This window comes from Alligator sinensis, unplaced genomic scaffold (assembly GCF_000455745.1).
Source record: "Alligator sinensis unplaced genomic scaffold, ASM45574v1 scaffold417_2, whole genome shotgun sequence".
Taxonomy (NCBI): domain Eukaryota; kingdom Metazoa; phylum Chordata; order Crocodylia; family Alligatoridae; genus Alligator; species Alligator sinensis.
This window is the reverse complement of record NW_005842456.1, coordinates 779,543-797,399: the sequence shown is the minus strand read 5'-3', so window position 1 is coordinate 797,399 and position 17,857 is coordinate 779,543. Positions and strand designations below refer to the sequence as shown.

Genomic DNA, 17,857 nt, shown 5'->3' with positions numbered 1-17,857 from the left:
CGGCATTCCAAACTTGAAATGCCAGACTATTTTGTTGGGATTCAATAGGTCCAGACTGAAACTCCGGCCGTTTTCTTCGAATTGAAAATTCCACCCTGCTTCTGAACTCAAAGAGTATGTCTCTGACTGCTTCAGTTCATACCAGGAAGTCCACTTTCTACTTCAACACTATCTGAGAAGTATCCCTCAAAAGAGAGATAGAGATGTCCCTCATTTACAAGTCACTGAACCTATTGGTTCAAAATAAGCCAAAGTCATGGTTCTGAAAATGAAGCCACTGTCAAGGGGAAAAAGAATGCAGCAAAAAAGCAGAGATAATTAAGATATTTCCTGGCTGTCAACACTAGCATCAAAAGTCCAGTCAAGAGGAAAACTCTGATTCTATAGCAGCAGAAGCACAGGGGCAAGAATGGGACTGTTGTTTCTTTCTTAATAATTTTTACTAGGGCTGTGCATAATTTAATTTTGACTTCTGTTTCACTGTTTCGAAGGAACAGTGTTTCATTTCATTGCTTCGCTTCATTTTGAAATACTGTCCGTTTCATTTCATCAAAACTGTTTCGCTGTTTCGACATTTTGCCCATAGGCTATAATGTGGAATCATGAAAATGCCTATAACTTTGTCATTTCTTGCCTGATTTGGATGGAAATTGCAGAGATAACAGCCCCTTATGACGGCATGAAGCCTGCCAAGTTTCATGGAGATATATGCAGGGGTTTCTGGGAAACTGCACCTCAAACTGTTCAAAGCAGAACTCACATCACTTGCCGGCAGCAGTAGCCTGCTGTCATCCTGCACGCAGATCCAGGGGCCCGCACCCCCTGGGAGGAGTCCAGCACAGCCCCGAAGTCTTCCCTGGGGGTGCGGGCCCCTGGATCTACGCAGAGGATGACAGCAGGCTACCACTGCCGGCTAGGGCCAGCGGCAGCACCAGGCTCCCTGGTGCTTGACATGGGCTGTGCTCAGGGCTGGCAGCAGCAGCCTGGTGTCATCCCAAACGCAGATCCAGAGACCTGCACCCCCCAGGAGGAGTCTGGCACAGCCCCACAACCCTCCCAGGGAGCATGGACCCCAAGATCTGCACATGGGATGACAGCATGCTGCCAGCTGGGGCAGCACCAGGCTTCCCGGAGCTCAGCACGGGCTGTGCCCAGTGCCAGTTCCAACCAGCAGTGACATCCTGCTGTCATCTCGCATCATCCAAGGGCCCATGTCCCCCAGGGAATAGCTGGGGGAAGTGATCAAAGAGCTGAGGGAAAGATCAGGGAACTGGGGAATCCAACCAGGAACTCAGGGAATGTTCAGGAACCTGAACATTCCCCCAGCTCCCGGTTCGATTCCCCAACCCCCTGATCATTTCCCCCAGCTCTTCCTGGGCAGCGCAGGCTCCTGGATCTGTGCCCTGGGTTTCAGCAGGCTGCTGCTGCAGTTTCAGTAGCAACCTGCTGAAACCCTGTGCGCAGACTGGTGGCCCGCGCCCCGCAGGAATGGCTGAGGAAATGATCAGAGAGCTGGGGGAAGCGATCAGAGAGCTAGGGAATTGAACAGGGAGCTAGATGTCAATATCAGAGAGCAGTCCTTCCCCGTCCCTCTCCTTAGTTTCTGTTTAGCCGCAGCAAGCTCAGCTTCGAAACTCAAAATGGTTTGAAACTTTTGAAACGTCTCGAGTGCCCTCACTTCATTTCGAAGCTGTTTCGAAACCTTGTGTTTTGTTTCGATTTCGCTGTCTGAAGCTCGAAATGCGTTGAAACAGTTTCAAAACAAAACACCTGTCAAAATTTCACACAGCCTTAGCCTTTACATCCTTTTTGTGGCAATTACACCAGATAGAAAGACACCATCTAAAGGAAGTTTGCCATCATGTTGATTTTTTTCTTGGACCTGGAAACTAACAGACCTACTGAAAACAAAATCACTCTGACATTCTTTAACAAATAGAGTATCTCACGTATGTAAAGAAAAATAAATTGATCTCAAAGAGATCTTCAATTGCAGTTTTACAATTTAAGCCAGGAAGACTCTTATTGATAATATCCATTGTATGTACTGTAGGAGTGAGATGAGGTCAGTACAGCATATAGGAAAGAGAGTTTTCAGCTGCCCTTAAATTCCTTTCCACATTCCTGTGGTAATTTATCCACAGACTGCAATAGCTATGATTGACAGATCACCACTCCAGCTGGAAATGAGTCATCTATTTTTCAGTCAGTCATTGGCTGCTGTGCTTGCAAGAAGTGACTCTCACCCCAAACACAGCCTTAAAACCACTAAGGGAGAAGATAAGCTGTCTGCAAAAGTCTCCTAGTGAGCCTGTAGTCCACCCTCTTACTAGGATCAGTAAGACTGCCTTCAGTGCAGTCCCTACTTTAGTTCCTTCTTCCTGTGCTCCTAGTATCTATATCTGGCTTCTGACATTTGGCTTGCTCTGACTACAGTTCTCAGCTCTTGACTCCTAAACTAGCCCTTTCTCTGGGCTAGTGTCTCAGCTTGGCTAGGGACAGAAATTACACATAAACTGATTGAAAACTGGTTCAAATCTGTAACAGAACAGAAGTTCAGTGCATGTAAACCCCTTTTGAAGTGGCTGACACCAGTTTAAGATAAACCTGGACAGATGTAGTATCAGACTTAAATGATTTAGGTTAAATTGGTTCATTAAACTTCTGTCCCATATCTCCTCCAGATTCACATTAACTCACAGTCCCCCAGCATCCCAGGATGCTTTGCACCTCCCTTGCAAACAACCCCTCCCAGGGTGGGTGGTCAAGTCTTGGCTGAAGCTGTCTGTTCCAGCTGAGCAAGGAGGCACGCTCTAAGTACTGGCTTCTGGCCTGGGCCACTGCAGGCATGTGGCTGCATTTCCAGAATCAAAAGTGAATTTCTGTTCACTTGTTTACCAGTTCAATCTACACAGCTTAGACTAACCTGCAACGATTGCATAGATTCAGCCTCAGGCTTTTTGACTGTCTGTACTTTGCCTTTGTGACTATGATCCCTAGACAAGAACCTAACCAGTAGGCTTGACAACCCACATCCCAGTTAATAACAACTTATCTCACTTCAAGTTACCCTACCTTAAGAGGACGATTTAATAATTAAGTTATATGGATCTGGGGGTTGACTCATTAGTAACCCTTATACCCATAAAGGTTTTGTTTCTTCAGGTTCTTTTCCCTGCAGTAGAGATCTAGGAGGTCCTTGTTGTTCTGACCTTTCCAGGACAGCAGCCACCACAAGCCAACCTGATACTGGGTGGAAATAAAAATATGCAGATCCCCTAGGAAGGACCTAGTATCCACTGTCAACTAGTTTGGATATAACTAAAATGAATGCTGGTATTTGCCACAGGTGTTTTACAGACTGCAACAACACAGTGAGTCTGCCAGGAATATGTAAGCACAAGATATTCAAGAGAGTATCAAATGTCTTATGTCCCCACTTCCAGAGATACAGCCAAAACACCGGTGATGCACTTAATGGGCACATATACATGCTCCAAGAGTGTGTGGGGAGGTGCTTTAATAACAGCATTTCTGAGAGTCACTCTAATTAAAGCACCCAGAGAGTATCGTGTATCAATGTCCCCCCATTGAAAAATGGTGGCAGGGATGCTTAAACTAAAGCTCATTTGATAACCTTTAGTTAAAGTGCCCCTGCTGCCATTTTCCAGTGCAGGGACACTGATACACATGATGCTTGAGTCTGCTGGAGCATGGTAATTACCACACTCCAGTAGACTCAATTGATCTAAGATACTCCAGGACCTCATACACATGCAGCAAGGCTGCTCTGATGCGCTGTAATTACAGCATGTCAGAGCAGCTTCACTGCATGTGTACAGGTGCCCAGTGAGGTCCTGGCTGGAGTATCTTAGACTTATCCACTGAGGCAATCATAGAAGATTTACTACTTCATCTGGCAAGAAGCCTGCAGCTAGAATCAACTGTTCTTCCTGTGTGGCATTTTTTACCCATCACTTCTTACCAAAATCTGAAGTTGACTAATTGACCAGTCTATCATTTTCCACAGTGTCTCTTTGGAGAAGGTATACAGCAGTGGTTCTCAAACTTTTTAGATTGAAGGAACATCACTTTTTTGGAAATTAGTGACACCCCATTTAAAGACGAATTTATTTCTTACAGTGCTTACCTTCTCTTACCCCACAACACCTGTAAAAGGATCTCAAGGATAGCACAGCACGGGGGTGGTGCACGGTACTGGTAAAAGATGCTCCGCAGGGCACACTAGGGAGCTTGGGGGAGCCTCTGAAGGACGTAACTGTCTCAGCAGGAGGAAGAAGTTGCGATAATGGCTATTGGTGCTGATGCTGCTACTAGGTGAAGGCAATGGAGAAAGAACCCTGCCATGCCTCACTCTTTCTTTTGTCTACCCCCTTCCTGACCTCAGTCTGTACCCAAGGGTTTAAGCATGGCCCCTGCCGCTGCCCTGTAGCTATTCCTGCAGGAGCTTGAATGCTAGTAACTGGAGTCACCACTTTTCCAAGGTCCCTCCCACCAGTTCCAGGAGCATGGGAAGACGCAGGAAACAAGCCAGGCTGAAAATGCATGTCACTGCATCTGCCCATTCACTTGGTTGTGCCACAGTGCACTGCTCAGAGTACAGGAACGGTCACACAGGGACTGAGCTTTTCAGGTCAGCTGGTATCTCCATTATTCCCATGGTTCTGGAGCTGGTGGAAGGGACCATGGGGAATGGTTCTGGGACACTGGGGTGGGCACAGAGAGGACCCAGTGTCTACTTCCTCTCACAGAGGCTGGGCATCATGACACCCTTCCTCTACTCCATGAGCATTGAGGGTTTGTCTCATTGTGAATCTTCAAAAGTGATATAGAGGGGCAAGTATAATCCCTAGAAATTTAGCTTCAGTCATATTGCTAATACGGGAGGGCAGGGAAAACTCTCCCAGCTTAAGTTTCAGGGTGACTGAAACTATCTAAGATGTTCTCAGGCAAAGTTTTCAAACTCATCCAGGCCCTTGGGCCAGATCTGGACTGGGGCTTTTCACAGGTCAAATCTGGACCCATCTGTGGCTAAATGTATCCCCAGCGGGACTTCACACCTTGGACTTCAGCAGTGGGGCCTGCTCGCAAATTTCCCACCCACCCATCAGCCCCATGGGCCACATCTTTGACATCCATGTCCTAAAGCAATAAGCAATAACTTAATACAATATGGAGCTTTCAACATTAACACTGTATATAGAGCGATGGATAGAGAGTAGTATCATCTTGTTGCCGTGAGTGTTAAGTAGTAACTAAAGGACAGTTGGGTCTCTTCTTACTTGTATGTCCTTGGATGGTGGGACACCTAGGTAACAGGAAGAGCCCTAGTAAATACTGTTGGACAAAAAAAAACAAAACAAAAAAAAAAGCCTGACCATGTGCGTATTTGTACTGAGTGGAAGCCATGTGGACAATCACTCCAAAAAGTTCTTTACTTCATCTTTCCCCTTCTCCAACAGTTAACACTTCCACATGTAAGTATCATGCAACAATTTTTTTGGTATTTTAAATGATGCAACTGCTTGTAGAACTATGGAGTTACAAAATGGAAGCAACAGGTAGGAGTAGCTAAACAGTAGTGCAGTTGAAAACTTTTGGATTTGTTCATAATTCAATTATGAAGTGTCATAACCATATTTTCCTCTTTTTTGGTGGGAAGGGGGCGTTAAAAACCACATGGAAATGATACTTTTAACTCTAATATTGCATAACTTCTTGCATTTCTCGCCTCTAAATTTAAGAGTGAAGGTACTGAAAGCAGTCCTTCACCACAATCCTTATATAGTAATGTAACTGGAATTCATATTACTACACATATCTGCAATGAAGCAAAATTAAACTGGATATTTCAATCCTAAATTTTAAATGTCCTGCCTTCTGTGTTCAAAATTCCAACCCTGATGCTGCTTTACGATGGAAAGATTAATATATATTAAGAGTAAATATCAAGTACTGAATATTCTAAGAGTCCCACTGATTTCTATAAAAGCCAATGAGCGCCCAAGATTTCTGAAAAAAATCAGGTCACTTATTTAGGTGAGGGAATATGAATTTAGGAGCTTACAGTCTGATTCCTATATTTGAAAATCTCAGCCCCAAACACTATACTAAAAGTATGTATTAAAAGTAAACATTATAAACAGTTCTCAAGAGGCTGTAATTCTGTCACAAATTTCTGATAATGATAATAAATAAATAAATTATTAAAAGTTGAACAGCAAGTTCGTAACAAACACAATGGCCAGGTACAGACAGCATACTTTTACCAGTATAAGTGATTAGAAACCAGCCTACAGTGGTAACAGAACAGAAGTTCAAAACTGGTCTATGCCCATAGCAGAACAGAAGCTCGGCACACATAGACTAGTTCAAAAATGTTGGAACCCAGTCTAAGATCCGCATCCCTTACCACAGGGTGACTGTGTGCTCTGTTTGGTACCAATCTAAATTACGACGCTTACAGAAAACCATGTAACTTAGATCAATTCCACCTCGGGCTTTTTGAATGTCTGTACCTAGCCAACTAGACAGACTCTGCCTATAGAGGCTTTTGACAAGATTACAAATGTAAACCAATTCCATCATACCAACCTGACGGTGCCATCAGAGGATGCAGTAAGGAGGTACTTATTATCTTTGGACCAACAAAGATCATATACAATGTTAAGGTGTCCATAAAATTCTCTCAAGTATTGTCCAGAAGGAATCTCATACACTAATTAAAATGTAAATAAAAAAGTTAACATTTTGATAATATTTTAATTCAGGCATTCAATAATACAGCCTCAATTCTCAAAGAACAACCATATAACTTCAAGATTTCATATATAAAGTCTTATATAACTGCATGTTCCTATACAAATTAGACTCTTCAACTATGGATGATTTCCATTTCATTGACACTTGTGACAATTACTACAAAGCTAGTTCTGTTCCTAGGGATACATCATTACTGGCATAAGTGAATTCAATTTCACTGGCTCCTAATTTTAAGCAAATACGATTAAATAGCTACTGGTTTTACAAAGTCAATAAATTTAATGCAAGTCTGCAAGCATCTACTTCCATCTAGTGGTTCAGAGATATGTCACAAGTGCATTAACCCTTTAATTTTTAATGTATTAGGAAATACAGCTTAAGTCTTCAGTGATTAACTTTTATATAAAGAATTTTTATTTTTTTAAATTCAATTACCACATCTGCAGCTACAGAAGACCACTAACATCCAGGTAACTTTTTTTGGTGGCTGTCACATTTTGTAGTGAAGCAACGTAATTAAACTTCAGAGTTACTGTTCTTATATTTTAGGGTTGTTGGTTGCAGCTGTGTTGGTCAAAGAACATAGGCAGACAAAGTTCTTAGGGATAGATGTGATATCTCTTATTAGGCCAACTAAATAGTTGGAAAAATTTTGAGCACAAACACCCTTCCTCAGACTCTCCCTATGCCTGAAGGAGGGTGTTCTTATATTTGCATTTAAAGGTTTAACCTTTTGTTCCATGCACAAAGAAAATCTTTTTCTCTGCAAATCAAATCTCATAACATACAGCGCAACAGACAACCATTGTACATAAATGACCCAGAATCTAATGAGCAGAGACTCTTGTTAGTCAACATTGGGATTTCTGAGAGGAAGACAGTCTGGCACCTCCAGCGTTATGCCTGGCACGTCATGCAAACTAATTCAGATGCTTTTGTCAGAAAAAAGTTGTTTAAGACATGGATTAATTATTCCACTTCAAATGTTGATTCCTGGTAGATCCCAAACATCTAAAATTTTTGTGAGATTGTTAGAGGTATAGAAATAATGTAATATCACATCTGATGAAGTGAGCTCTGGTTCACAGAAGCTTATGCATCTCTGATTTAGTTGGTCTATAAGGTTCATCTCTATGTTGCCTTCTGTCTGTCTTTAAAATTAGTCATATATATTACCAAATATCATATTTTCTTGCATACAAATGCACTCCTGATTATAATATGCACCTAGCTTTTGAAAGGCAGAATAAAGAAAAAAAGATTTTATCAGAAGTAAGGCTGAACAGAGCAGCAACAAAACAATCTTCAGATGACTCGACCTTCCTTTCCTACTTAACTAAAGATGAACCCCTAGCTGTTGCTGAAGACTGGTCTTCAGGGATGGACGTGATTTTGAAAAAGAACTGAAAAGTCTATGCTACAGGGCTAAAAAAAATCTAAGCTAAAGAGCTAAAGAATCTGTGAAACAAACAAGCAGCAGCTAGCAGACAGCAACATTGTCCTAAGGAGGGTTAGCTTGACTGATGAAAAAATCAAGACCATTAAAAAAGAAAGATGATCTTTAACATCTATAAAGAGCAATGAGCTATTAAAAGGTGTAAACTAATGTCACTCTTATGGCAGAAAATGTTTTAATGCAGAATGAAGTGCTAGCGTACAGAACGATCGTGCTGCTTGTTGTGAGATAAATCCCCAAAAGCATTTGTGTAATAAGACCTATTAACAGTTTGTACCACCTTATCATAACAAGCACTTAAATGGGCATCCCACTATATTTTCATGGGGTTGGTGGACTAGTCAGTTCTGCAGGCATCTCGCAGTGTACCACTTCAGCCCCAAGTTGGACCCCTCTTGTATTCTGTCCAGCCACTCTGGCCCTTACCACAGAACTCTAATGCCAACAGGTGTCAGATTTCCACTTATTAATTGCCCTGCACGGCAATTTGCCAGCCATTGTGTGCTCACCACCCACTCAAGACCAGCACTGGATTCTGCATTCTGAACACCAACGATCACCACGAACCTCCAGGACCCATCAGACTCATACAGGACTCCCAGTCCCTCATACACCCATCCACCCTTCCTCTACCATGGCCCCTCAGTCTGACGAGTCCAGTCTCTGGAACAAGCCTGGCAGAAACTGGGCCAAGGAGGCTGTAGTTGATCTATCACTATCTAGGGTAAAAGCAAGAATCAGCAGCACTCCCATTAAGCCACCAAAACAAGAGGGTGTATCAGTGAATCACTATGGAAATAGGAGCCCAGATCATGACCCTAACGGGACAAAGTGCAAGGTATGGAGACAGCAGTTCATAAAGACACAGGACAGCAACTGTGCGTTCGGCTCATGCATGGTCACATGTGCCCACAGTAAGGAACAATCCCACATCTTTGTAGTCAGCAACATGGTCCAGTCTGAAAACACAGTGGGCACAGCAGCCTACATCACCATCTAGGAGTGCAACAAAGGCTCCAATGTGACCATTCGAAGACATGCAGCTCTCCCAGGTCAGCACAGCAACCCAGGTGATAAGCCAAATTGGGGACTCCCAGTCTATCCTGCCAAGACTGGCCTCCCACTGGAGATGTGCAGAATCTGAAGTGGACGAGGGCCTGGAATTTCCTGCTGCTGTCCTCCCCATTCAGCATCCCAGTCAGCTGTCTCCCAATACAGACCTAATGGCCCAGAAGACCCAGCCTGCAATCAGGATGGATCCTGGGGGGTGATAAATAGTGGGACACTGTTACAGATGGGATGGAGTGATGTTCTATTTGGGGAACTGCAATTTAGGGCTGCACTGGAATGGCTTGGGGAGCACTCTACCATGGTCTACTCTCCCCATCCCATGTAACAGCATGAAGTGTTAAAAGGCCCTACCACAAGCAAAGAGGGTGATTAGTAGAATAGACATTGTTTTTGGGGAGGTGTCTTTAGTATTTACTGTGAGGTCTTTAATCATCATTGTGTTGCCGGTCCCACTTAAATTAGTTAATGATTGATGCCTTTTAAGTTAATTGCCCACTTGCCACCTCAGTCACCCACTACCAGAAACATACTGTATTTTCACACATGTAACCCACTCCTTTCCCCTAAAAACCAGCTGAGAAAATTGAAAAATTTCTGCTTATAAGTATATAAGGGGTGTACACCAGGATCTGGGGGAACACCTGCTCACCAGAGCGCCCCAAAGGATGACAAGATCAAACGGTCACAAACTCCTCCAAGACCATTTCAGGCTGGAATAAGGAAAAACTTCTTTACTGTCCGAGCCCCCATGACCTGGAATAGACTCCCTCCAGAGGTGGCGCAAGCACCTACTCTGGAGTCTTTTAAGAAACATTTGGACGTCTATCTTGGTGGGATCCTTTGACCCTAGCTCACTTCCTGCCCCTGGGGCAAGGGGCTGGACTCAATGATCTTCCAAGGTCCCTTCCAGCCCTAATGTCTATAAAATCTATGACACACACATTATACAAGAGATCTGGAAATTTGGCATGGGGGGGCGGGAATAGAGAGGCGGTAGCATTAATTGCCATGGCATAGAAGTCAACACCTTCTCCGCCCCCCCAACCATGCACAGAACTGGGACAGTGTATGAGGCTGGTCTGGGGCTGGACTTGGTCCTAGCCCTGTGGGGTCTGGCTGTCTGATGGTTGTGGAGTTATGCCAATTTTTGCCCTGAAAGGGTCCCATGGGACAGCATATCTCAGTGATAACATATGCCCCCCAGGGGCCACTACATAGTCCCACTTCTGGGTTGTATTGCTGGGTAATGCAATGAGCCTCTTTCGGCAAATTAAAGACAGACACAAGGCGATCTATGAACTCTTGCTCAAACCCTCACTGACTCCCTGGGCAGCTCCTACGTGCACTTGGCAATGCCCATGTAGTGCACATAATAGTGCACCTGCAACAGGGAGTCAAGTCCCTGTTACAAAGAATAGAGAGAAAAGGCCTGGACCCTTTAAAATCAGGACTTTTAAGGCCATTGAGGGCCAGATGTGGGTAAGTAGGCATGACCAAAAAGGGAAAGGGGGTTGGAGAGCTAAAAGTCTACCCCAGGAGACAGTGGGGCAGTCTACCTGCAAGGAAGCCTGGCTCACCTCTGCCAGAGGGATGAGGAGGCCTTGGTGAACACAGTAAGTAACCCCAGAATGAGGAGTCTGTTGAGGATTTTTCTTTGTTCCTTACTTTTGAATAGCAAACCCATGGGCAAAACCCTAAGCTAAGACAGTGTCCATTTACCCTGAGGAGTTTTGAGTTTTTCTCTTTTTGTTTGACAGACACCCTGTGTACTGAGAGCAGCTGTAAGGGGAGATGTGGAAGCCAAATAATGGGGTGTCCCAGCACCCTGCCTGATATCTGTCCCATGGTGAAGGCTGGAGCTACAGGCAACATAGTCCAAGAACAAGAAGGGCCAAAAGACCTGCTGCAGTAGCTTAGAGCATTAGGAAGTGCAGCTGCAAAGCTCAGGGTCCTAAGTTGGAGTTCCCCAGAGGAGTAGAAGTCCAGGAATAGCTCAGAGCCAAAGACAGATGGACTGAGAGAGAGAAACAGGGTTTGGAAGCCCCTAGGACTAAGACTTAGAGTGGCTGGTGCAAACAATACAGGAAACCCAGGGAGCCAATGTATTCTGAGAGTTCTGCAAGGTGGTAAGACCTTCCCTTAGGATTCCTCCCACCCTCTGCTTTAGGGAAGAGGCAAGACACCTTCCAAATAAACTCTTTTTTCCAACAAGGCATGGCAGGCGAGTGAGACTGGGAGGTTTCTGACTGGGTCAGGGATGGCAGGACTAACAGAGGAGGGAACCTCCACCTTGGTCCTGTCAGCGCTGGAACTCCTTGATCCTGTCACTGACTATGGTCAAGCACTAGCAGCAGTACCCTCTTTCTTCCTCCCTCCATTGCCTGGCTTCCATAACCCAGGAGCACCTACACTGCACCACAGAAACCCATATGTCCATCTTTGTGTAGGCATGAGTCTTCCTTTGCTTGGGAGCTTTCTATGCACCACTCTCTGACCATGTCTTGGGACCGTTATCTGTTGTGAGGGGCCATTGCTGCTATTTGCAGGTATCCAGTCAGAAAGTAGGAGAGAATAGCATGAAGAACTCCCCCAAAAAGTTCCAACTTGCAAGGCCATCCAGCCAGTAGGCAGACTCATTTGCCCTGCATACTCTCCACATGGTAAGTTCACCATCTCCTGTGCTCCCTAAGGATCTGGGGAAGTGGGGAGCATGCTGGGGCAGCCATCAGGCAAACAACCAAAGGGTACAGCCAGGGCCTCTGAACTCCCAGGCCATGAAACTCAGGAGGCCAGCTGATGTTGCTAGGGGCAGTCTGCTGTGATTTCTTGTGTTGGGACCCCTTATGCCCCGTGTCTCGAACTACAAGATGCTAACACCCTTATCCATCTGACCCCACAGAAGAGACAGCATCTGTTCGCTGCTACATGTCACAGGCCAGCAGTCTTTGCTTGCTGTGAGAGATGATAGTTCTGATGACTTTGACTCCTGAAGACATCAGGCATGCTACAATATTACCAGTGTGTTTGGCTCTTCCCTGGACTATCAGAGAACATGTACCTCACTACATGGTACAACCACCTTGCTTGGGGAGACTGACACAAGACAAAGGAAGCTGACTGGTCTGTCCCTAAGTTAAAACTGTATGGCAATAAATCAAAAAGGTTGCAGACTGTCAGCCCTGAACTGCTGAAAATGCAGTCTGAGAATGCAAAGAAAGCAAGCATCCCTCTCCCCTGCCTGCTATTGCCTTGAGGGGATTGGTAGACCACACCTATGAAGTGACTGCAACTGTACCAGCTGTATGTTGCTTGCTCAAGGATTCTTTTGGGTGTGGGGCGGGGAGTCTGCTATGTTCCCTCCCCCCAACCCCAACCCTGCATGGACTCAAGGTCCCCTGCCTTCCCTGTGACTTGTCCTTTTCCACTGTGAAACAACCCTGAACTTCACAAACTGAGTTCACCATGATTACGGGCCAGAGGGATTGCTCTCCAGACTGACTTTTGGGGCCACTATCAGCATTTGGAGGAGTCTTGGACAGTACAACTAGTCAGCATTTAGAGGGGTCTGGGATATTGCAGTCAATGCTGTGGCTGCTTACAGGGGACCCTGAACTGCTACAGTGGTCTGCTCTGATTGGTCACAGGGCAGATCTGAGGATTTAAAAGTAGCTTTATTTCTCATTTCTTCACTTGTTTGAAATACGTTGCCTATAATAAACTGCCCTTATTTACCCCTAATGTGCTGTTTACCAGGAGGCTGAAGGTCACTCCTACTACCTTCTCAGGCAAGGGGCCAAGTGGAGAACTTAGTGAAACCAAATGACTCAGAATGGAGGGTGCAGAAAGTAGCAGCCTAGGGAGGACTGCCACTATTTCTGTGCACTAAAAGAATTATCATATTTTCTTGCATATAATACACCCCTAAAATTACTTGCACCTTATTTTTGGAAGGCCTCAAGAAGAAGAAACTTTCTTACCTTGGAATACAGAAGAATTGAAGTCTGGGGTCTCCAGTGCTGGGGCTGCACACCTAGGCTAGGGATGGGGGTTGCATGCTGGGGCTAGGGGCCATGTGCTAGGGCTGCGTGCCAAGTACATCCTCATGTGCTGGCTTGGGGATCATCCTCAGAGTCTGGGACTGCACTTGCTCCCAGCACACGTCTTCAGAGCCAGTACCCAGTCCCAGATTTGGGACACAGCCCTGGAGTCAGACCTAATGGTTGACCACAGTGCTAGTGTGCTGGATCAGGCCACACCACATCACCCCAAGGTCCGTGCGCTGGGACAGGGCCAGCACACAGTCCTTAGCCCCTAGTCCTAGCATACAGGTCCCAGCAGGCCCAGCACGCTGGGGGAATCCCCCTTTCCAACCATGTACCAAATTGGACTGCTGTGTAGGCGATGCACCGAGTGTATGTTGTACAGCCACGCAGAGTCTGAGGTGTGGTCACATTTGCAGAAGAGGAATGGATTACATGAACATTTTGTAAACTACTGTTTCTTTTACAATGCATTTGTTTGCTATTACATCTGTTTCCTTGTTTTCCCTCTTATTAAACAAAACAACAGAAATGTTGAAAAGTTCTACCTCTTGTCAGAATTGTGGCTGTAGTATTTAAAAAAACTGGGCAGGGAGGAGTTGTTTATTGGCAACTGAAACTGTTCCTTCTCCTCTGTCCATCTCCCTCCCCCACTACCTTGCACTGGGATCTGGCATTGGTTTTGGCTATAGAGGCCTTGAACAGTCACTATAACCATAATTGTGTTGTGTGTTCTACTTCAGTTAGGCAATGATTGACACAACTGTTGTCTGCCACAGTTTGTGTCGGGCAAACTTAGTGCAGCTATCCATAATGTACCCCTGGACATGCGGAATTTTGCATGACACTGCTTGCTGTCTCAGGTGGCCATGATGATCCGCTGTCACCAATCACTGCTCATCTCTCTGGCTCAGAAATACCATTCCAAGGTTTGGAGCCACTTCCATGTCTGCCCAGCCAAAATGTGATGACCTGAGACCAAAAGATCTTCAGGACAGAGGCTGCTGTTGCAGACTAGGGTCCAGATGTAGCCATGGACATTCTGTTCTTTGGCGGTTGGCACACACTTGAGGTTTTCCCCTGTAAGAACTGCCCCATTGTTCTTGCTGCCAATAAAAGTAGTCATGGCACCCATCATGGCCACTGATGTGAAATTTTCTGCTCAGCCTCCCTCCCGGTGTCAGTAGCATGACACCGGGCCAGCGAGGTCTGCAAGGCAATGTCCAAGCACAGATCCACAGCTGCCAAGGGCAGCGAAAGCTCTGAGTTATGGACCATGATAGAAGGCAGCATAAATGCCACAGATATCCAGGTAGGTAGTGAGGGCCCAAGCTGTGCAGTGAAACATACCTAAACCCTACCCACACAAATTTTGCCACCAACCCACAATTTGAACAAGCAGCAGGCACTAAACCCAGCACTGGCAGAATCAGGGGAACATACAGACACTTAATCAGCAATGAACACCAAGCATGTTGGCACGTGTACTCGCTCAGGTCACCTGCTGGTGGAAAAGTGGCAATGCCTTCAGCTACTTTAAATCCTCTTTGAAAGTGATGTCTGGACATGCCAATTCCATGACTTCTCTACTATGGGACCAGTCAAAACACCAAATGTGACATCAGTTGATAGGCTAAGTCAACTGACTTCTTTAGCTGCCTGAATACTATTACCACAGCTGCTGCACTGTGCAGGAGGAATAAAACTAGGGTGCTTCTTTCCTGGGCAGAAAATCAGCTTCTCTACTTAATACATGGACCCCAATTTTGGGGGGGGCCAAGCTGGGGGGAAAAGGTGCATGCTGTATGCAAGAAAACATGGTATGAAAAGCTAGTGTTGTCTTAATCAAATCAGAAAGACATTTTGCCAAAGTGGACTAAAAGCAAAATATTTTTAGGATATTAAATTAAAAAACCTGTTAAAATAAACACCTTTATGGACCAAAGGAAAACCGTCTTTTAAAAATTACAACCTATTTGCTGTTTAAAATCAAAAACTTAAATAAAACTTTGGACAGATATATAATAAAATTATGACTTACAAGTAATAGGATAGCCATTTCTTCCTGCACAAGCTGCTGCCAATGTTCTTCCATCATGAGAAAAACGAACACAGAAACATCCCATATCACCTCCTCGTAGTGAAAATAGGTGTTTGTTTGGTATACGACAAACCTGTATTTCCAGGCAAGAACCTTTATTATCTAGTTGAGAATGTTTTAAAGTGTTGCATATTTTTCATTCTTACTTACTATACTCTAAATTGATTTAAGACCTGCTAATGTACTGAAGGGGAAAAAGAACCTTAACAAGTATTTTTAAAGTAGCTCTGCTTGATGGTGCATTCCACATTTTTTAATTTCAATTCATTTTCATTATTGATAACTACATAAAAAACAAGGTCTTTAGATGTCCCATTCAACATTTTAAACCAACGTTACCTCCCAAATCAATCTTTAAATATCAAAATAAGTTCACTGATTTTAAAAGAAGCTTAATATTCACCACTTCTGTTTAAATTAATCTTGGTCTCAGAAGCTCACCCCTTACATTCTTTAAGTGCCTAAGTATGAATTTAGGTACCCGTCTGTAAACACTGAAAAAAAAATTAATTTTTTATTTAAAAAAATGCGCCCTTCATCTTAAATCCTGCCTGCAATATCAATTGCTGCCGTAGGAACAGTTACAGTTTCAAAAAGAAGTATGGCTTTGACTGGGAAACAAGTAAAGTAGCATGAAAGCATTCATTCTTAAGAAACAACAGTCCTATTTTTAAACATCCCCAGACGCTGAACAAAAATTTAAAACGTGCATGCATTTTTACAGAGCAGTGCAATGTTACAAGTATGTTTATATGGTCACAAAACTGAAGACAATGGATGTCTACTGACTTCAGTGGAATTGGATTAGCACCACAGCTATTAAAAACAAACAGAAGAGGAAATGTGGAAAACTAACAAAGCAGTTTTGAAATTAAAAGTTACTTAGATTTTCTGAAGGCATGAGCTTGTTAATAACTATTGAAATGGAGTAAAACTGTAAGCAATTTAAAAGACCTAGAAAACAGAAAAGAGAAAACAAAACACAACCCATGCACCAGCACTTCTAAAATCTTATAGCAAACCATGACTTCAACAAGGAACCATTTTACTACTACAATTCCATCAAAACAATCACACTGTATGCATTCAAATTAATGTTTTTCATGTAAGCTATGTATTTTGATTTAACTCTGATTTTTTTTAATTGGATTTTATTATTCTTTAAAGTTCCTTGGCAGCAATGTTGATAAAATGTCATTTTGATTTTGCTGAAACCTTTCTAGGGCACGTAAAAAGACAACAAAAAGGATGTCCCTATCACTTAAAAATAATTTCTACTACAGTATTTATATCAATACATTTAGTATTAAATAACTGCCAAAGTTGATATGCACTTCATGATGGCAGGTAAACGTTCTCAAGATTATAGGTTTCCTTCATTTGGTATAACCATTTGTTTGTGGAACAGAAAAAATAAATCTAGTGAAACATTTTGAAACATCATTAAAAATTGTGTAAATTTAGATTTATGCACCAAAAAAATCTAAACCATGCCCCTCCCCCCAATTCAGCCCCATGGACCATTTCATCCCTAAAATACCTTGCTGTTTTAAAACAATTTGTTGTCAATTTCTCCAATATTTCCTTCTTATTACTCTGGCTATTAAAGAAATATGAAAAATTGGCAGATGTTATCATTTATATCCATCTTTTAGGGTTTAAATATTCATAATGAAATCAAGATACATAAAAAGTTGCATATAAAAGATTGCATGTGGATATTTTTTTAAAGACAAGGTTGTATAAGGTTTACTTCTTGCATTGGAAGCTAAGCTTCCCACACCCACAGGGTAGAATTATTTGGGGAGAAATCTGCAGGTAAATCAGATCTCAGACTTCCTTTTGCAGGAATATCTTGCTCTGTTCGTTTGCTTGGACTTCAATTTTTATCTTAAGATGAAAGACTTGTTGCATAATATTGTAAAACAGGACTGGTCCAACTTCTGAGTGGCCAGGAGCCACAGTCCCCTGATGCATGGATGGCACACTGAGTGGCATGAATGCTGGCTGTGTACCACACCCAGCCATGCCTGCCAGGCTGCACAGGCAACCCCCACTGTACCACACAGGCACTTCCACGCTACCTGGGGTTCCCTCAGCCCCCAGGCCATGGGCTCTGCCAGAGGCCAGGACAGGCAGTAGAAGCTGGAGGGAAGGAGAGCCCAGAGACTCTGATGTCAGCAACAGAAGAGCAATGGGAGGAGCAGCACCTGGATGGAGTGCCTGGGGGACTCAGGTTAACCCCTCAGAGACTGCATGCAGCCCACAGGCTGCCGGTTGCACAGTCCTGTAAAATAAGCTTCTAAGCAGACAATGGATTTACTATTATCTTACCTGCCCGGGCAGTCTTGTCCATTTAAACTGCTCTTTTTTCTCTTCTGGACCAGATTCACTATCTTTTTTAGA

The 17,857-nt window shown here is 43.9% G+C and overlaps 1 protein-coding gene across 1 annotated transcript in view; it reads right to left on the bottom strand.

The window, feature by feature from the left end:
* Positions 1-17,857, bottom strand: part of AHI1 (Abelson helper integration site 1) — a 226,193-nt gene that overhangs the window by 179,629 nt on the left and 28,707 nt on the right. Inside the window, 3 exon segments of the mRNA XM_006030667.2 lie at positions 6,616-6,739; positions 15,392-15,524; positions 17,786-17,857. The exon segment at positions 17,786-17,857 is cut by the window's right edge and continues 10 nt beyond it. Of these exon segments, the coding sequence (XP_006030729.2) occupies positions 6,616-6,739; positions 15,392-15,524; positions 17,786-17,857 (329 nt within the window).